Source organism: Rattus rattus, chromosome 2 (genome assembly GCF_011064425.1).
Source record: "Rattus rattus isolate New Zealand chromosome 2, Rrattus_CSIRO_v1, whole genome shotgun sequence".
NCBI lineage: Eukaryota > Metazoa > Chordata > Mammalia > Rodentia > Muridae > Rattus > Rattus rattus.
The window spans coordinates 9153311-9172740 of NC_046155.1; the positions used below are offsets into that span (position 1 = coordinate 9153311).

A 19430-nucleotide genomic window follows, 5' to 3' on the forward strand; every position below is an offset into this window, starting at 1 on the left:
AACAGTTGGTTGCAGTTGGGTAGTGGTTAAGAACTACGTATGGCAAAGAATCTCAGGCTTAGGATGCCACCAAGGAGTACTTCAAATGCAAGACATGAATAAATGAAACTTTTTTGGCTCAAAAGAGAAAAAGAAATGGACTCTACTATGGTTCCATTCCCCTTATCCACACTCCTGGACAAAGGTTATGTCGTTTCTCATCAGCCTCCCTGTTGGATTTTTCTATTTAAAATGTTCTTTTTTATTTAAATGAGGACACTGTAGCTGTCTTCAGACACAAGAGAAGAGGGCATCAGGCCTCATTACAGATGGTTGTGAGCCATCATGTGGTTGCTGGGAATTGAACTTAGGACCTTGGGAAGAGTGGCCAGTGCTCTTAACAGCTGAGCCATCTCTCCAGCCCTTAAAATGTTCTTAATTGGAACTGGGTGTAAGCCCACTCTACATAGTGAGATTCTGCCTCAAAAACAAAACAAAACAAAACATAATGTTCTTAATTGAAATTTTGATAAACTTGTAGGTTCAGGTTACCGCCATGCCTCCCACCTCCATTTGTTAGACAGGGTCTCAACTGTGTGGTGCTAAGTAGCCTGGGAATCACATAGATCTTTCTGGCTTCTGCCTTCCGACCTCGGCCTGTGCTATCGTGCGTGGCTTTGATCTTTTAAAGTCGGTAGTAGGGAAGTCTGGAAGTGAGGATGCTAATTGGAGAGAAAGGGAGGGAAGATATGCTCTTTACCAGGTAAAGTGGAAATTTCTTGGGTGAGCTCTTATTGGTTGCCTAGGTGATATGACATATGCTGAGGACTGACTTCAGTGTGGGAGGCCTGTCCTTGAGCCTGGCCATCTGCCTCAGGCGTGTGCAATCAAGGATCAGACTTCTGAACGTGTAAGTCGGCTCACTTTTTTTAAAGTCTGCTCATTAAAGAGTAGAATTCTTTGTATGTAACAGAATGCCTTAAGATAAAGTGTAGATAGGGCTTGTTAAGGTTACCTGGTTCTACTCACAGGCAGCAGGGCCCTTACCCCTGAGCTCAGGACACTTTAACGATATGGTAGCTTTGTTCTGAGGGTGGGGTGGCTCAGCAGTGATCCATCCCAGAAGGCATCCACAGTAGTCACTTTATTTCCTGTGGTAAGGTCGATCTCGTTACTGCCTTCCTGAGCACCTGCCTCTGCTCCAGTTGGGAGTAAATAAACCCCAGACAGATTATATACAGCTTCACTAGATCCGATAGTACCCAGCCAGGTCTGGGCCTTCCTCCATCCTCTTCTACCTCCTGGCCAATGGTTGTCCAGACATAAATGTAAGCAGTCCAAATGCTACTGACAGAGCAGATAAATTAAGACCTCTGGGAACGGCCTCTCTTTCATAGGTGGACAGACACTTCCGTGTTCAAGCATGGAAACCACACCAAATGTCAACATAACTGGGAGAGACAGCAGGGTCAGTATCCTCAGATGGTGTTGCCATGGCAACCGCAGTTCCATCCATCTGGCTCTTCTAGCTTAGTCCTAGAGGATTTTCTTTTCCAAGCAGCAGGAGCAGCAGCACTATCAAAACCTCAAAGAAAGAGGGGTGGATGTATACGGCCATGTTCTCTTGCAGGAAGCTCCTTTTTGGTATTAAAAAAATGGAGGGGGGGTTGGGCTGGAGAGATGGCTCAGTTGTTAAGAATGCTGACTGCTCTTCTAGAGGTCCTGAGTTCAATTCCCAGCAACCACATGGTGGCTCACAACCATCTGTAATGGTGATCTGATACCCGATGCCCTCTTCTGGTGTGTCTTAAGACAACTACAGTGTACTCCACATACATAAAATAAATAATTAGATCTTAAAAAATAATAAAGGGTTAAGAGCTCTTGTTGCTCTTGCATAGGACCTGAGTTCAATTACCCTCACAACAACCTGTTGTTACTCCATTTTCAGGAGTTCCGGCCACTCTGGCTTCCTTGACTGCTTTTCCAGAGGTCCTGAGTTCAATTCTCAGCAACCACATGGTGGCTCACAACAATGTTTAAAAAAAAATTTATAAAAAAAAAGATAATAAAGAACACTGAGGATGTAGCTTAGTGGTTGAACATTTGTCTATCATATGCAAAGCTGTTGGTTTGATCACCTAAAGCACAGTAAATAAATTTTACTTTCTTAGGGTTTCCTATATCCCAGGTTAGCCTTAAACTTGTTAAGTAGCCGAGGATAATATTGAACTTCTGATCCTCCCGTTTTCACCCAAGTGCTTGCTAGTTTATGTCCTGCAAGTACTAGACAAGCATGTTACAACGTGAGCTGTATGCAGCTTTACACAGGACTGGTGGGCTGGCGAAGACAAGTAAAAGAGCTTGTTGCATAAGTCGGACAACCTGAGTTCAACTGTTGGTCCCTACACGGTAGAACAAGAGTATCAGCTCCTCAAAGTTGTCCTCTTCTTTGCAAGCTCACACTCACACACACACACACACACACACACACACACACACACACACACACACATACACACACGCAATTAAACTTTTTTTTTAAAGACTTATTTATTTCATGTATGTGAGTAGCTGTCTTCACACACCAGAAGAGGGCATCAGATCTCATTACAGATGGTTGTGAGCCACCATGTGGTTGCTGGGACTTGAACTCAGGATCTCTGGAAGAGCAGTCAGTGCTCTTAACCACTGAGCCATCTCTCCAGCCCAGAATTAAACTTTTAAAATCAGAAACTGGAAAGCGGTGTGGTAGCACACACCTTTGATCCCAGCACTCTGGAAGCAGAGGAAGGCCTGAGTTTCATGGCCAGCTTGTTTTATGCGGTGACACACCTGTTAGCTCACCAACAAGAGCTGTTGCTTTAAGAAGCGCCACTCACGTGACCAACGACGCCTTGGTGCCCTTACCGCACATTCACACTGACCAATCTTGAGGTGGAACGCCTCTTTGGTGGGCGGAGAACTCAGTAGACGGCCTCCGATTGGCTCCGCGTATGGAGGGCGGAGCCTGAGCGCGGAGAGAGGGAATTACCGTGAGCCGGTGAGTGGAAGCAACCTTCTCCTCCCCGGCAGGCGCCTTCCCAACGCCGGAGTCCGTAGGTGAGCAGGTCCCGCCCGGACCCAGGGATCGCTTCTCACGGTGGGCTGCTCACCAGCCCCGGAGCCCACGGGGGCCCGCCCCCTCATCGAGCACGTGACACAAGTTCCGTAACCCCTGACCTCCCCACTCGACCCCACGCCCTCTGGATCTGGGTTGGAGGTAGGTGGGTGGGAGGAATGCGCAACCTAGAAGCCCTTGGAAGTCGGTTCCCACGCCTCCTGGTCAGGAGGACTTGGAACTGAGGATGTGCAGGACAGGAGTCTAAAGGAGTGGGAGACCTTGGTCACAGAGTGGATTTTGTGAGGTCTCAGCAGGGGAACATAATAGAGAAACTCCCTTCTGACTTTCCACTTAAGCAAGACTGAATGCTACCATTTTACAGATGGGAAAACTGAAGCATACTCATTCAGTGGTGAGTCTGGTGGTGGGACTTCAAATCTTTGGGCTACAAAGCCAGGCCTAGTTCAAACACAAACCTACCGCTCATGAATATATTACCCTGAGTTGAATTACAGCCAGGGTTTGAGTCCCTGCAATCTAATTACCCAGTGCTTACTGTTTGGTCTTGACAGTTCGGGTAACCTCTCTGAGCTGAAACTTCCTGGACTTTGTGAAATGGACAATTGTATACAACTATACATCTCCGTGTTAGTGAGGGTAGGATGAGGTCATAGAGTGTTACTAGCTGGAAGCCACGGGCTTTTATGTGTTTAGAAAAATAGCTGGGGGGTTGGGGATTTAGCTCAGTGGTAGCAAGCGCAAGGCCCTGGGTTCGGTCCCCAGCTCTGAAAAAAGAAAAAAAAATAGCTGGGCTGGAGAGATGGCTGAGCAGTTGGCTACTCTTCTGGAGGACCCAGGTTCGGTTCTCAGCACCGACATGGCAGGTCACAACTGTCTGTAACTCCAGTTCCAGGGGAAATGGCATCCTTACACAGACATATACGTGCAGGCAGAACACCAGTGCACATAATAGTGAATAAATGTTTAAAAAACAAAGCTGTTCATGGCCAGGAGTCCTGACCTATGTCCATAATTCTAGCACTCGGTGGTGGGGTGGGGGGCAGGGGGCAGAGAGATCTCTGTGAGTTGGAGGTCAGCCTGGTCTAGACGCTGTCTCAGAAACAACAACTATCCTTTCTTTTTTTCAGCAAGTGTGAATGGGGGCATAGTGAGTGCTGATCCTGCTGGAGGCTTGGGATGCACAGGTGAGCATACGGACTGTGGTCTCTGCTGCTGTACAACTTTCAGTCAACTGTGGAACTGCGTGCGCATCCCCCGGTACCCCCTTAAAAAAGAGTGGGGTTGGTTGTAAAGAGCTGTGCTGTGAAGTTACAGACTCTTTGAACCTAAGGCAGCATACCTGTTAAGAAAGCTCTCTGCCGCTGAGCGGTATCTCCAGATTGTTTTTTCTTTCTTTCAGGATAGGGTTTCTCTGTGTATCCCAGGCTGTCCTGGAACTCACTCTGTAGACCGGGCTAGCCTCGAACTCAGAGATCCACCTGTCTTTGCATCCTGAGTTCTGAGATTAAAATGTGAGCCACCACTGCCTAGCTCCAGCCTTCTTTTTACATTTTATCTTGAGATAGTCTGAGTTGTTAGGGTAACCTTCAACTCACTTCATAGTTCAGGTGGACTTTGAACTGTTATCCATCCTCCTGCCTCATAACTGAAGACAGATGACAGGGACAGTCAGTACCATCTGGGAAGACCTCCTTGACATTCGAACAGGGATCTGAAGGATGGAGTAGGTGATGGGTCACCGAGTCTAAGAGATTCGGGGAGGAGAACAAAGGAAGGGCAGTGTCAGACAGAAGGAGCACTGTGGCCTGAAGTAAGGGAATAAAGGTGGCAGTAAGTGTGGGTCTAGAACACAAGACGAGAAACAGTAAGGTTTTGTAGACAGATGCTGGCAAGGCACATGCATAGCCTTCCCCGCATGGACTGGTATCTTTCTGTATTACAACGGCAACCACTGGGAGGATGGCTGTGTGGACGACGTAGGGTGCACATTGGTCCTGGAGATGAAGAGTGATGAACCCTTGCTGGGTCCTGGGAGCATTCCTGGGTGGGTCATCCTGGACCTGGGCTGTGCTGAGTCTTCAGCTCCCTCTTTGTGGCTTATAAGACAAGACGAGCAGATATGGTTGGAATGGTCTTGCTTGCCTCACGCTTGGGGGAAATCTCAGAGATACTGGGCAGCTTTTTCAACCTTCTTTTTCCATTTGCAGTTCCACTGGGGCCATGTCAGAAAGAGAAGAGAGGCGGTTTGTGGAGATCCCTCGGGAGTCAGTCCGGCTCATGGCAGAGAGCACCGGGCTGGAGCTGAGTGACGAAGTGGCCGCTCTGCTCGCTGAAGATGTGTGCTACCGTCTCAGAGAGGCCACCCAGGTGTGCTGCTCTCACTTCCCCTCACTCCTGCTCCCTTTGTCCTTCCCACTGACATCCTCAGCAAACGTATGCCAGGTGTATTGTGCTTTGAGGTCAGAATCTTTCTAGCCAGTTACACATCTAGAAAAGAACACACTTGCTGGGCACTCTCTCATGACACTTTCTCACAGTGCCCTGCTACCTCGGCAGAAGAGATGGATAGTGAGACTGTACACCAGGCACTGAGGCACACCTGGGGACATGGCGTGCGGAAGGTGTGCAAAAGCTGAGCTGGAAATGCAGGCTCTCTGACTGCTGGTGTGGAGTTCTCTTTGTCTTTTCAGTCTAGCCCATTTCCTTTGGGGGTTCCCATATTTGCTCCCTGTCCCCTGATTCTGGATTCTCTCCCTCCCCTCCCAGAACAGCTCTCAGTTCATGAAACACACCAAACGAAGGAAGCTGACAGTGGAGGACTTCAACAGGGCTCTCAGGTGGAGCAGTGTGGAGGTTAGTGGAGTGTGGCCATAGAGGGCCCAGGGGATGCCCAGCCACCTCTCCTGTTCAGATCAGGGATGGCAGGGGTAAGACCTGGGGACAAACACACAATGTAGCAGACCAGGTGCTGGGCCTAAAGAATGGGAAGGCCCATGAGTTCTGGAGGTTGGGGAAGGCCTCACAGAAGAGGTAGAGCTTGAGCCAGGCCTTACTGAGGAACATGAGCTTGAAGAAATAAAGAGGGATGCTGGGTAAGGAAACAGCCCGAAGAAACATGGGGATGCTAACCTGTCTTGGTATAGCTCTGGGGCCGGGAGTTGTGGGAGGAAGGTAATACGTTTTGAGAATCGTTTGGGTGTGAACAGGAGAGACTGGCTCCTTAGCAGTGGGGCACAGAACCCTTACAGTTATGCAAGGAGAGACAACATATGATCTTGACCCAGCGAACCACAGACAGCTCTGATCTCCAGGCACCTTGCTTCTGGGGACGTGTGGCCTACCCTCCAGCGTAGGCTTCCTGCCCCGGTCAGGAGAGCCTGGCTCCTGTTCCTTCCCTGAATTCACCCTGCTTGTCAACTTCTTTCTCCTCAGGCTGTGTGTGGCTATGGGTCCCAGGAGGTGTTGCCCTTGCGCCCCGCAAGGGAGGGGGAACTCTACTTTCCAGAGGATCGAGAAGTGAACCTGGTGGAGCTGGCACTGGCCACTAACATCCCCAAGGGCTGTGCAGAGACAGCCGTCAGAGGTGGCTGCTAGGGTCCTTCTTGGGGTTAGGACACGAACCGGATGGTCTGAGTGGTGCTGATGGGCCAGCTTGGAGGTAGGGCAGAATTTGGAGGGGTAAAATCCCAACTGACATCCATCTGTGTCTCCTGATTCTAGTCCATGTCTCCTATCTGGATGGCAAGGGAAATCTGGCACCTCAGGGATCAGGTAAGGCAGTGTGGAGGATGGGCTGTCTGGAAGAGCTCTATAGGAGTGGGGGCCTCTGTGCCTTTTGGTCTGCATCTCACAAGCATGTGTGGGTGCCTGCTGTGTTCTAAAGGGACACAGGTCCGTGTCCAGAAGGCTTATGGTTACAGTTAGAACCCTGACCTGTTACCGTTCAGTATGTTGGAGGTCAAGACAGAAGTCTGGGTTGCATGCTGAGGTCCCCGAGAAGTGTCTTACCTCCAGGGTATGCTGAGTAGAGCTTGAAGAGCCTGAGGCTTGTCCACTGGAAGCTTGAGAACTGAGCAGGAAACTGTGGGGCAGAGGGTAGGGGGGAGTAGATAGAACCGAGACCCGTGGAACCTACCTGATCAGAGTGCAGCCGGAGCCTGTGCCTGCTTGTTCCGCTTGAATGGGTTCCTTGTGCATGGGGGTAGTGCTGGTTGGAGGGCAGCAGCCTCCGGAAGGTTATCTCTCTATCGGTGACCACTTCCTTCCTATCTCCTCACAGTGCCCAGTGCAGTGTCTTCACTGACAGATGACCTGCTCAAATACTACCAGCAAGTGACACGGGCTGTGCTGGGCGATGATCCACAGCTGATGAAGGTGAAAGACTGAGCCTGACTAGGCCTAAAGTCAAAGCTTTAAATCTTGGGGTATTTTCAGCCATCTAATTCCTATTCTCCGTAGGTGAACTAGTTACTGTGGTGGAACCTGTTCTCCAGTGGTGTGTGTGTTCTGAGTGGTCTCCTACTGTGCAAGTCCTGGCTCCTTTGTGCCTGAGTAGAACCCCTTCTTCCTTGGCAATGGGCAGCACCACAGGTGCTTCTACTGATTGTGTTCCCACACCTTCATTTGGGTTCCCTTTTCTTTTTGGGTATCCATTGATCTGGAACCAATTGAGGCATTAATTTATCTGGACTTGGCAAGGAAAGGAAAAGAAATAGAGATCCAGGTCAGGTCCCCCTAGGTGCCCAGCCTGGCATGCTCTACAGACTGGGCTGGTTCTCTAGCTCCTGGGCTGGTAGCTGCTATTGGTTTAACCTCTGGACACCACCCATGGCCAGATGAAGACTGTGGTTTGCTTAATCATATTACCTTTCTGTGTGCAGTTAGATCCTCCATCTTCACATGTCTAGCTGCTGCTTTTGTGCTTATAAACTAGGAACATTGCCAGCATCCGTTTCTGTCCCCAGAACTTGGCTGGTAGGCTACCCTGCATTGACTAGCATGTGCAGAAGCCTGGATTGGAGTCCCAACACTCAGAGGCAGGCACAGTGGCATGGGCCTGTAATATCAGCACTGGTTGGAAGATGGCAAGTTTGAGGCTGGACTGTGGGCTTCTTTGTAAGACCCTGTCACTGTAGACAACAAAAGCCAAGGAAACAGAAACTTAGCTCTTGTTTCTCTTCTTAGTCACCTGTAGCTAGCAGCTGTGAGGCTGGGAGCTAGGCCCTTCTTCACTCTCACCTCCTTGTCTAGAGGGCTTGGATGGCCCCAAGTTTATGGATGAGGTGGGTTTCTTTGGGTGGTTATGTTTTTTGAGACAGGGTCTTTCTATGTAGGTTGGCCCAATGACCATGAACTCAGTAGATCTGCCTACCTCCTTCCCTGTAGCTCTAGGATTAAAAGGCACCCTGCCCACCTCTTAGCTGTTTTCCAGACGCTGTTTGTTTGTTTGTTTCTTGTTTGTATCTCTGTAGACCATGCTGACTTTGAACTCACAGAGATCCTCCCACCTCTGCCTCCTGAGTGCTGGGATTGATGGCATGTGCCACCGCCACCTAGCTGCTTTTTAATCTTTTTTTTTTTTTTTTTTTTTTTCCTTTTTCTTTTTTTCGGAGCTGGGGACCGAACCCAGGGCCTTGCGTTTGCTAGGCAAGCGTTCTACCACTGAGCTAAATCCCCAACCCCTGCTTTTTAATCTTTTTAAAGAACTGTTCGCTTTTTATTTGCTGTGTATGAGTGTTTTGCCTGCATGCACGAAAGTGCATCGTCTTTGCTCAGTGTCCATGGAGATCAGAAGAGGCTGTGTGTCCCCTACAATGGAGTTACAGAGTTGTAAACTGTTCCGTGAGAGCTGGGAACTGAACCCTGGTCCTCTGTAAGAACAGCAGTTACTCTCAACGCTCTCGACTGTGGAGCCATCTTTCCAGCCCCGGATGTAGTTTTGTTTTTGCTGTAATAAATGTCTTCTGCCTATAAAAGTAACACCAGTATGCATTTAGGACAGAGCTATCTTCAGTAGAAAGCACACGGTCTGCAGCTCACTCCCCCGGGTTAGCTCCTAGTGCAAGTTACTGTTGCTATCATATAAGCATAATCTGCTTTCACAGCTTACCTTTTTTTTTTTTTTTTTTTTTTTTTTTTTTTTCGGAGCTGGGGACCGAACCCAGGGCCTTGCACTTCCTAGGCAAGCGCTCTACCACTGAGCTAAATCCCCAACCCCACAGCTTACCTTTTTTAGCTGGGGTTTGGTTTTGTTTGAGCAGGGGTTAGTCTTAGTCTTGCTGTGTAACCTGTGGCCTGGAACTCACTGTGGCGGCTCGGGCCATTTGCAGTGATCCTTTATGTCTCCGCCTCCCATAGGCAGAGCTATACAGGCTCCAGCCACCAAGGGAAACCTACAGCTTCATTTTTTTAGTTAACATGATGTTGAATAACTAGACATGGCAGCAAACACCAGTAATCCTAGCACTTAGGAAATGGGAAGTGGGGTGATCAGAAGTTCAAGGTGTCCTCAGCTACATAATTAAAGGGCCGTCTACATCAGACCCTGTCTCAAAAAAAACAAACAAAAAACAAAAACAAATGAAAAAACCAGAACAAACAAGCTGTGGTACCTGTGTGAAGGTTAAAAAAAAAAAACCACGGGGTTGGGGATTTAGCTCAGTGGTAGAGCGCTTGCCTAGCAAGCGCAAGGCCCTGGGTTCGGTCCCCAGCTCAAAAACAAAAAAAAACAAACAAAAAAAACCACTCTGAGCATGGTGGTGGTGGCATATGCCCTTAGTTACAGCACTTGGGAGGCAGAGGCAGGAGCATCTCTGTGGGTTCAAAGCCAGCCTGGTCTACAGAGTGAGTTCCAGAACAGCCAGGGCTGTTACATATAGAAACCCCGTCTCCAGAAAACACTTGTTAGCTTTCTTCTACTTTTACGTGGTTTCTGAGATTTGAACTTAGGTTGATGGCCTTGTGCAACATGTGCTTTTACCAGACTGAACAGTCTCACTGTCCCCACCTTTTTTTCTTTTGGAAAGAGGGTCATGCTGGCTTTACACTGGCCCCCACCTGCTTCCTGTGCCACACTTAGCCTTTTATTTTTTTGTAAACAGACAGTACTGTTCTTGTCTATGTCAGTGGGTTTCTTTTTTTTTTTTTTTAAAGATTTATTCATTTATAATAAGTACACTGTCGCTGTCTCCAGAAGAGGGTATCGGACCCCACTACAGATGGTTGTGAGCTACCATGTGGTTGCTGGGAATTGAACTCAGGACCTTTGGAAGAGCAGCCGGGGCTCTTAACCGCTGAGCCATCTCTCCAGCCCATGCTATGCTAACACATGGGTCCTAACCCAGGCTCCAGAGTGGTGGCTTTCCTTTTATTGAGGTGGTTTCTTTCAGGTTGCCCTCCAGGACCTGCAGACAAACTCCAAGATTGCAGCACTCCTGCCTTACTTTGTTTATGTGGTCAGTGGGGTAAGTGATCAATTCTCTAGCGAAGATGACCCTTCTGGGTTTAGGGCTCATAGAAGATGCTGTCAGAATTGCAAGCTCCTGTCTCTCCATGTCTCTTTAAGCCACCCACTCCTACCACAGGTAAAATCTGTAAGCCACGACCTGGAGCAGCTGCACCGACTACTGCAGGTAGCACGGAGCCTGATACGGAACCCACACCTCTGCTTGGGGCCCTATGTCCGATCTCTGGTGGGCAGCGTGCTTTACTGTGTCTTGGAGCCACTGGCTGCCTCCATCAACCCTTTGAATGACCACTGGACTCTGCGAGATGGGGCTGCCCTTCTACTCAGCCACATCTTCTGGTAGCCATTGGGCTCAAGCTGAACAGAGGGTGGGATAGCTTACAGAGTTGATTGGGTTGTGATAGGGGGCTGTATGATGCCTCTGGCTCTTAGATTAAATGTTAAATGTGGAGCCTCTCCTTAGAGCCCCCTAGCTGGCAGGCCATGGTACAGTTACAAATATACTAAGATATAGAAGTCTTGTCCCTTGGACCCTGGGCCAGTCACACCTGGCAGCCTGTCTCAGAGAGGCCTACAGATGTTACACACCTTATGTGTGGTATCTCATTCTCTTTCCTCCTGTTACTTCCACAGGACTCATGGAGACCTTGTAAGTGGCCTCTACCAGCAGATTCTGCTCTCCCTGCAGAAGGTCCTGACAGACCCTGTACGGCCTCTCTGTTCTCACTATGGGGCAGTGGTAGGGCTGCATGCTCTAGGCTGGAAGGTGAGGACTCTGGCTTTCTCACAGATCTTGGCGAGTGGCTGGCTATAAGTGTTGGAAAAATGTCATTGGTGTGTATTTTATTGTGAAAGTGGTGTGTGTTTGATGCTGCCACGTTGAAACCTTGCCTTAGGCCAGGTTTTATTGTAAGTTCTCATCCCTTTAGAACTTGATTTGTTAAAATTCCTGTCCGTTTCACAGCACCATGTTAGGAAATACCCTCAGGTTTGGTTTGGTTTTTTTTTTTTAAAGATTTATTTATTTTATGTGAGTACACTGTAGCTGTCTTCAGACACACCAGAAGAGGGCATCAGATCCCATTACAGATGGTTGTGAGCCACCATGTGGTTGCTGGGAATTGAACTCAGGACCTCTGGAAGAGCAGTCAGTGATCTTAACTGGTGAGCCATCTCTCCATCCCCCAATTAATGTGTCTTAATTCTGTTAATATGACTATGTCCACTGAGCCACTCTTTTGATACTTGGAATAATTCTATTTGTTTCATTTTGAATTTATATTTTTTTTAAAAAAGGTTTTAGGGAAATATTATATCAAGTGATCTTGATGGTGTCATGAATCATCTCTCACTCACTCACACACACACACACACACCCGGAGCTGAGGACCAAACCCAGGGCCTTGCACTTGCTAGCTCTACCACTGAGCTAAATACCCAACCCCGAGTCCTCACAATCTTATGGTGATTGCCCTAAGGAGAACCAACACACTTCATCACTTCATTTCTGCAGTGTTGGCTGTCAAAGGATGGATCTTCTTGACCTTGGCCAGTGGTCTGCACCATTCCCCCACCTCCCACCCCATCCCTTTTGTTATGTTTCTTCCTAAATTCTGCTAGAGTGGTGTCTTCTTGGGATTGACCTTTGTTGGTATGCGGAAATACTGTTGGTGTCTGTGTGTTTTAAGCTTAGTAGAGTGTAAAGCATCTTAGGTCCGTAAACTGTAAATCTAAGAAGCTGCCTAGAGGTGGAGGTTGAAGGAAAGAGGAAATAGCCATGTCATTTGAGCTAAACAGATGAGGGGTAGGGAGCCACAAGGTGGGTGGGTGGGGAGAGGGCTTTTAAAGAAGGAGAAAAAGCACCTAAATATAAAAGACAAAACAAAATACAAATTACTCGCCCCCCCCAAGAAAATTGTTTTTGCCATACGCCTTTAATCCAGCAGAAGCAGGCAGATCTCTGAGGTTGAGGCTGTAAGTTCTACAGAGTGAGTTCCACTATAGCCAGGGTTACACAGAGAAACCTTCCTCAGCCTCTGACCCCTATCTCCACTGTTGGGATAAAAGGCTTGTGCCATCATGCCTGGCTTTTTTAAACAAACAAACAAAAACCAAGGACTTTAAATGAAACCTAGACTGGTTTCAAATTTGTAATTAAAGTTGGAAAAAAACAAAAAAAGAAAAACAAACGTTCTGTTGGCTTAGACTTTTATGTGCTGATTTATCCCAATCTGGCCTTGGGTTTGCCTTGTATCTGAAGGTGACCTTGAACCTGCTGCAGCCTCCTGAGAGCTGGCATGCTAGGGTTAAAAACAGGATCACCACATCCATTTTATGCAGTGCTGGGATCACATCTAGGCTTAGAGCTTGTTAGTCAAACACTCAACACACTGAGCGACATCTCACCTCCTCTTTAAAACAAAGGTCATTACTGTTATTATTGTATAAGTGTATGATGTGTGTGCATAGGCATGTTTGCCACAGTACATGTGTGGTCATTACTGTTATTATTATAGAAGTGTATGATATGTGTGCATAGGTCATTGCTGTTATTATAGAAGTTACGATGTGTGTGCATAGGCATGTTTGCCACAGTACATGTGTAGTCATTACTGTTATTATAGAAGTGTATGATATGTGTGCATAGGTCATTGCTGTTATTATAGAAGTTACGATGTGTGTGCATAGGCATGTTTGCCACAGTACATGTGTGGCGAGTGAATTCTCTCTCAGGTCACAAGGCCTGTACAGCAAGTGTGTTTACACAGTGACCCATTTTGTTGGGCCCCCTCAAATTCCTTTTGTTGTTTTATTTTAGTAGCAGCTTTTTGAAAAGAAAATGGTTTTTTTTTTATGTGCATTGGTGTTTTGCGTACATACATGTTTATGTGAGGCTTCAGTCCCTTTTAAAACTGGAGTTACAGTTGTTAGGTGCTTCATAATTCCTGGGAATTGAACCCAAGTCCTCTGCAAGAGCAGCCAGTGCTCTTACCACTGAGCCATCTCTCCAGCCCTCTTTCTTTCTTTTCTTCCTTCCTTTTTGCTACCAAGTGCACTTTATTGAATCCACTGTGGACAGATAGGTGAAGGTAACATTTGCATATGCGTAGGGTAAAGGGTCAAAGCCTCAGCCTTAAGGGAGGGCCAGATGTGGATAGTAGACCCTGCGCAGCCAGAATCCAAATGTGGCGTTCTTTGTGAATACAACTGAAAGACTACCACAGAGGCAGTAGAGAAAATAATGATGCAGAGAATCACCATGAGCATGCTGAAGATCAGGGAGCTGATGTCCAGGCACTTGTCAGTGGAGGCATAGGTAGGCTCCTATCACATTGCCCACCATCTTCCTGTCCCTGGACTTCACAGAGTAGGCATAGGCAATGAAATCCAGGCAGCAGGTGTTGAACAGGCACCAGACCACATGGTTAGGCAGAGACCTCTCTAGGCATGTCGATCTCGGTGGTCCTCACACTGAGCTGTTGAGTTCCCCAGGTCAGTCACACAGCTTGATTGTCTCATAGCATTGGTGGGCATGAAGGCTTGGGAATTGTGGCTCATAGTACTGACTCTGGAACAATCACCCTGTCTGGGGGATGGCTGCTGGTAAGAGAGCTTTTCTGGGTGTACATTAATGTCTGTAAATTTTAGCAGGGTGTTTTGCTGTTTTTTTTCTATTTCAATATTTTTCCTAGGAGTGTGACGGTTGGTTAGCATTTTCAAATGTTCATGCTCTGGATGAGTGATCCAAGTCTACTTTATATGTCAAAGCCCCATCTCTAATGTCCTCGTCTTTGTTTAGACATGCTTTGCCCCCAGATGATTACACAATTTAAAACTGTACAAAGTCATGTGTAGTAGTACACTGCCTATAATCCCAGAGTTTGGGAAGCTAAAGAAGGGGAATTCTCATGAATTCAAGGCCCAGTGTGGGCTCCCAGTATTGTTTTTACATGTGTGGTCTGAACTCAGCTCTAGTTTTTCTAGTCAGAACACCACTTCCTTTCGGATTGTATTTAATAGCAGTCTGCAAACAATTTCTGTGTCGTAATGATTTAATCATGCTTTATTACCCCTTAATGTCAGTAATGGGGCATTTTTATATTGCCTATGTTTGTATGTTTTTATCCCTTATGCTTACCAAAAGCTTATGCATACAGTATCCAGAGACAAGGGATATCTTCTCAGTAAAGGAATAGAGAACTGAGCCCAGTCAAAAATCGAGTGGATCTTTTGTGGGAAAGGGCATATGGAACAAGGTTACTTTACTGCATCCCTTCTTTCCATTCTAGGCAGTGGAGCGAGTCCTCTACCCACATCTGCCTACTTACTGGACAAACTTGCAGGCTGTGCTGGATGACTATTCCGTATCTAATGCCCAGGTCAAAGCAGATGGGCACAAAGTGTATGGAGCTATTCTGGTGAGTTACCAGTCCTAGCTTCTCCTTCTTGCAGGAGCTCAGCAGCTTTACTTTGAGAGAGCTCTCCTAGCTCTTTTGTTTTACAGGTAGCCGTAGAGCGACTACTTAAGATGAAAGCTCAGGCAGCAGAACCCAACCGCGGTGGCCTTGGCGGGAGAGGGTACCGTCCTGCGGAGGACCTGCCTTGGGACAGCCTTCTCTTACAAGAGTCTCCCCCTGGGGGCGGTTCCGAACCAGGTTTTGGGTCTGGTCTCCTGCTGCCGTCAGGGGTTGCGGGATCAGAGGACCCTTCTTCCTTGACCCTAGCAGACATCTACCGTGAACTATACTCCTTCTTTGGTGACAGCCTGGCCACCCGCTTTGGCACTGGCCAGCCTGCTCCCACGGCCCCACGACCGCCCGGAGACAAGAAGGAGCCTGCAACTACCCCGGATTCAGTGCGGAAAATGCCGCAGCTGACTGCCAGCGCCGTGGTCAGCCCTCAGGGTGACGAAAGCCCGTGCGGTGGAACCCTCGCCGCCGCCAACGCCACCTCGGAGAGCAGGCCGCTACCTCGTGTACACCGGGCGCGGGGCGCTCCTCGTCAGCAGGGTCCCGGCGCGGGAACGCGAGACGTCTTCCAGAAGAGCCGCTTCGCACCCCGCGGCGCCCCTCACTTCCGGTTTATAATCGCAGGGCGTCAGGCCGGGCGGCGCTGCCGCGGGCGCCTCTTTCAAACTGCTTTCCCTGCACCGTATGGGCCCAGTCCCGCGTCCCGCTACGTGCAGAAGTTGCCCATGATCGGCCGTACTGGCCGCCCGGCCCGCCGCTGGGCGCTCTCAGATTATTCGCTGTACCTGCCGCTGTGAGGCTGCTAAGCCTCCGAGAATAAACCCGCACCTGGAAGTGACGTGTCTGTGCTCGTGGGCGGGGCTTGGGCGGTTGGCTTCCTGGTGGCCTGGGCGCCATGGCGCTGCCCTGGTTGCAGCGACTTGAGCTCGTGCTCTTCACGGCCGCCTTCCTGTGCGGGGCTCTGGCGGTCGCGGCGCTGACCCGGACCCAGGTGCGGCTGCGGGGGCGGGCCGGCCTTGGGGTCTAGCAGGACTGCGTAGGGGGCTGGCCGCATTGTCTACATCCGGCTAGGGGCTAGACGTTCCAAAGTTGTTTCCTCCCCAAAGGAACTGGACATGCAGAGCGCCTTCCAGTCCAGCTTCATAAGCTACTAGTGTTTTGAGACACACGGGCCGTCTCTGCATCCATCCAATAATAGAAACATTTGTGCAAAAAAAAGAAATAAACAACCAAAAGCAAAATGTAGTGTAGTAGTAGAGAAGATCATGGTGCCGCACGATGGTAACACGATGTGTGAAATGAGGAAACATACAGCTATGTGCATTTGAATCTTAACTACTGCTGGGTAGTCCTGGTGAGAGGATACTTTGAATCACTATAGGAGTCTAGGACGCCTCCTTTTACAGATTAAGAGAGCTTCTTGTTTAAGGACGAATGAAGTAGGGTTTACTGTGGAATTTCTGCTTGATGGAAAGGGCAACACTTGTGATTTCTCTTGGGTTTCCTACATTTATAACCCACTGAATTTGGATCTTCTGGGACCTGAGATTTTGTTCCCAGCACATTACTCTCCATTTCACCTAAACTTGTGAACTAGTCCTTACATCTGACAGGAACCTGCATCTTGCGTATTGAACTGAAATGGACTTAACAGCTTCTTTCCACAGGCCTCCTTCGGTGGTAGCTGTCCCTTGTATGGTGCGGTTGCACTCAATGGCACCTATCTGGCCTTGTCACATCCCTCAGCCTCTTCCCTCTGCTACTTTGTGGCAGGGGCTTCAGGCATCCTGGCGCTCTACTGCCTTCTCCTCCTCTTCTTCTGGGTCTACAGCAGCTGCATCGAGGACTCCCAGAGGTGATTGCCCTACTGATAATGAGAGGCCTAGGTGAATGAGTCCCACCTCAGCCATTAAACTTGTTTTCTCTTCCTCAGAGGTTCTATAGGGCTCCGAATTGCTTTGGTCATCTCAGCTATAGCCATCTTCCTGATTTTAGTGTCTGCCTGTATACTTCGATTTGGCACCAATTCTTTCTGCAATTCCATCATCTCCTTGAATCGTACAATTAGGTAATGGGAGAGGGAGGGAAGCCTGATAGGGACTATCTTCCCTCTGTAGGGGACAGGTCATTTGAGTTCCCACTGTGTCGCCTTCCTCTGGCCCTTATCGCTAAGGACATAAATGTGCTCAAGAGCATGTCCCTTCTTTCTCACAAGTTTTTTTTTTTTTAACCTCACAGCTGCTCTGAAGCCCAGAAAATCTCATGGAAACCTCCAGGAACTGCTGTGCAGTTTTACTCCAACCTACACAATGCTGAAGTGAGACAAAGGGATATGTTAAGATTAAGCAATTGTAGTTTGAGTGTTCACCATGTAATATGTGCTTGGCTGTACTTCAGTCACAAGCTCAAAGTAGCTATGGGACTTGTCACCTTAATCTGATCAGACAATGTTGTGTGGGTAGGACTGGATTGGAGATGGCTTCCCTCCTCATACTCCTGTTCTCTCTCACAGACCTCTTCTTGGGTGAATCTGATATTGTGGTGTCTGGCCTTGATGCTCCAGGTCATGCAGTGCAAGTTTCAGGCGACACCATACCAGCCCCAGGAGAGGGGTGACCCAGAGTGGAGCTCTGAGACTGATGCTCTTGTTGGGCAACGCCAGTCTCACTCCTGAAGAATATCAAGAGTGCTTTCTGCAACCAGAACCTCCAAGCCCAACTGCTTTTAATCTTCTTGTCTCTGTACAGCCCTGTTTATATTGGAAACCTCAGTTTTCCCTCCAGGAGGGAAACATTCGAATAGGCCACTTCTGCTTTTTCTCCTTAACTTTTTTGTACCAAAATAATATATTACTTTTCTTCATCATGGTATGGATTTCTTGATGTTAAGTAAATAAATGGGAAAGGACAGAACGATAGCTTAAGTAGGCATGTATCAAGCCTTTTGGAAGCTATTTATTAGCTGTTAGTGGATTCTGGGCAGCTTTGCATTGCCCTGGTGGGTCTCCTCATCCCTAAGAGTTTTGCATCACCTGAGAATGGTAAGCCATTTTTTCACAGGCTCCGGTAGGTACCCACAGTGTTATCAAAGAGTAGAGTGTTGGGAAAGTGTCCAGCTTTGTCCAAAAGGAAGTAGAAGCGCCGGCCTTTGACCTTCAGAGGCAGCATAGCAGGAACTTCACCTCTGTGGGCCATGCAGGAAATCTGGTTCAAGGGAACTGTGAAATGGGTACCCAAGCCAAAGGGGGCATAAGTGGTCAATGTCACCTGCTGCCCTCCTGCAAGGAGCATGACTGACCGCACAGATCGGAGCGAGTAGAGGAGACCAGCACCAGGGACCAAGGCTCCTGCAGGAAAGCCAAGTGGGGTAAAAGGTTATAAAGATCCTCCTTACAGCTGAGTCAAATTATTGTAATGGAAATAACAGTTTTGAGCAATTATACGCTAAAACTTTTGTGTTCCTAAGCCCTTTTTTCTTTTTTAAAGGGAGGATGACAAGGCAGTGGTGCCGCACTCCATCACTAAGGGGGGCAGAAGCAGGCGGGTCTCTGAGCCAGCCTGACCTACTGAATGAGTTCCAGGGCAGCCAGAGCTACCCAGAAAAATCATAAAAGACAAGGTCCATTATTCCATGCTGGCTACAAGCTTGCTAAATATTCAATAACTTTTAATTTGTTATCTTCTACTGTCCAAATGCGGTGTTGGGGGCTAAACCCTAGGCCTCATGCATACTAGGCATGCACTCTTAGAAACCAAACCGAGCCATGTCACCAACCTATCGGCATTTTTTATACTGTTAAGGGGAGAAAAATGCGTCTGTGGCCTCAAAAGCCTGCTCATGGCCAGTGTGAGGGGCAGACCTTGGCCTGCGGTTTGCAGAGTGGGGGTGCAAGGCATTCAGAGACTGTTACACCACACCACACCCATACCGGGTGGTCCCACCTACTTTTTTGGAAACCCCTTTTTGCTGAGTGAGCGTTGTGCACACGGCCCCACAGCAATGTGCTTACCCATCATGCCGCAACCAACAGCTAACCCGTATCGCCAGAGTGCGGAGCGCAGGTCCAGGGAGCCCCGGTTGGGAGCCTCCGCGGGTACTCGAATCAGAGGTCTGGGCAAGGCTGCAACAGCCAGGGAAGTCCAGAAGATGCTCTGACCCGCACAAAACAGTCCAAGGATGGCAAAGAAGCGGCTACGTTCGTGCTGGAAAAGCAGCACATCCCGTGGGACCCCGCTTTGCAAAGACCGGTGCACATTTCCGGACCGCAGCATAGACAAAAGCTGGCTAACCGACCGCGGCAGCAGAGTCGCCGCCATGGCGGAGCACTTCCGTCTCCGGGGCGGGACTTCCTATAACGACGCACCTTCCCACCCCTCCCACATTGAGGGAAACA

At 48.6% G+C, this 19430-nt stretch overlaps 3 protein-coding genes across 5 annotated transcripts; 2 read left to right on the forward strand and 1 right to left on the reverse strand.

The window, feature by feature from the left end:
- The first annotated feature begins 2993 nt into the window (after positions 1-2993).
- Positions 2994-15871, forward strand: Taf6l (TATA-box binding protein associated factor 6 like). Of its 3 annotated transcripts, none has more exons than XM_032891568.1 (12): positions 2994-3494; positions 4231-4287; positions 5311-5470; positions 5870-5956; positions 6536-6686; positions 6824-6874; positions 7383-7477; positions 10492-10566; positions 10687-10907; positions 11202-11334; positions 14858-14986; positions 15073-15871. In XM_032891568.1, the coding sequence occupies exons 2-12, from the start codon at positions 4280-4282 to the stop codon at positions 15832-15834; spliced, it is 1872 nt and encodes a 623-aa protein (XP_032747459.1). In that variant the 5' UTR covers positions 2994-3494; positions 4231-4279; the 3' UTR covers positions 15835-15871. The 3 variants fall into 3 exon arrangements, with proteins under 3 accessions (XP_032747459.1, XP_032747458.1, XP_032747461.1); XM_032891567.1 differs by having other exon boundaries at positions 2994-3241; XM_032891570.1 differs by having other exon boundaries at positions 2994-3184.
- Tmem179b (transmembrane protein 179B) lies at positions 15546-17902 on the forward strand. Its single transcript, XM_032891572.1, has 5 exons — positions 15546-16028; positions 16705-16892; positions 16971-17105; positions 17276-17354; positions 17550-17902. The coding sequence occupies exons 1-5, from the start codon at positions 15933-15935 to the stop codon at positions 17709-17711; spliced, it is 660 nt and encodes a 219-aa protein (XP_032747463.1). The 5' UTR covers positions 15546-15932; the 3' UTR covers positions 17712-17902.
- Positions 17903-17956: 54 nt separating this feature from the next.
- Tmem223 (transmembrane protein 223) lies at positions 17957-19368 on the reverse strand. The gene is made up of 2 exons (XM_032891573.1): positions 19047-19368; positions 17957-18383 (listed from the first exon to the last, which is right to left on the reverse strand). Exons 1-2 carry the CDS (start codon positions 19351-19353, stop codon positions 18091-18093), a joined length of 600 nt encoding a protein of 199 aa, XP_032747464.1. The 5' UTR covers positions 19354-19368; the 3' UTR covers positions 17957-18090.
- Positions 19369-19430: the final 62 nt, after the last annotated feature.

Excerpts from the sequence above, each read along its gene's own strand:
- Taf6l (XM_032891568.1), top strand. Across the intron at positions 10,908-11,201 it reads CTACTCAGCCACATCTTCTG|GACTCATGGAGACCTTGTAA; the intron begins GTAGCCATTGGG and ends TTACTTCCACAG. Across the intron at positions 14,987-15,072 it reads AAGTGTATGGAGCTATTCTG|GTAGCCGTAGAGCGACTACT; the intron begins GTGAGTTACCAG and ends TTTGTTTTACAG.
- Tmem179b (XM_032891572.1), top strand. The coding sequence starts at position 15,933 with ATGGCGCTGCCCTGGTTGCAGCGACTTGAGCTCGTGCTCTTCACGGCC. Across the intron at positions 16,029-16,704 it reads CGGCGCTGACCCGGACCCAG|GCCTCCTTCGGTGGTAGCTG; the intron begins GTGCGGCTGCGG and ends TTCTTTCCACAG. Across the intron at positions 16,893-16,970 it reads TGCATCGAGGACTCCCAGAG|AGGTTCTATAGGGCTCCGAA; the intron begins GTGATTGCCCTA and ends TCTCTTCCTCAG.
- Tmem223 (XM_032891573.1), bottom strand. The coding sequence starts at position 19,353 with ATGGCGGCGACTCTGCTGCCGCGGTCGGTTAGCCAGCTTTTGTCTATG. Across the intron at positions 18,384-19,046 it reads TGTTGGTTGCGGCATGATGG|GAGCCTTGGTCCCTGGTGCT; the intron begins GTAAGCACATTG and ends GCTTTCCTGCAG.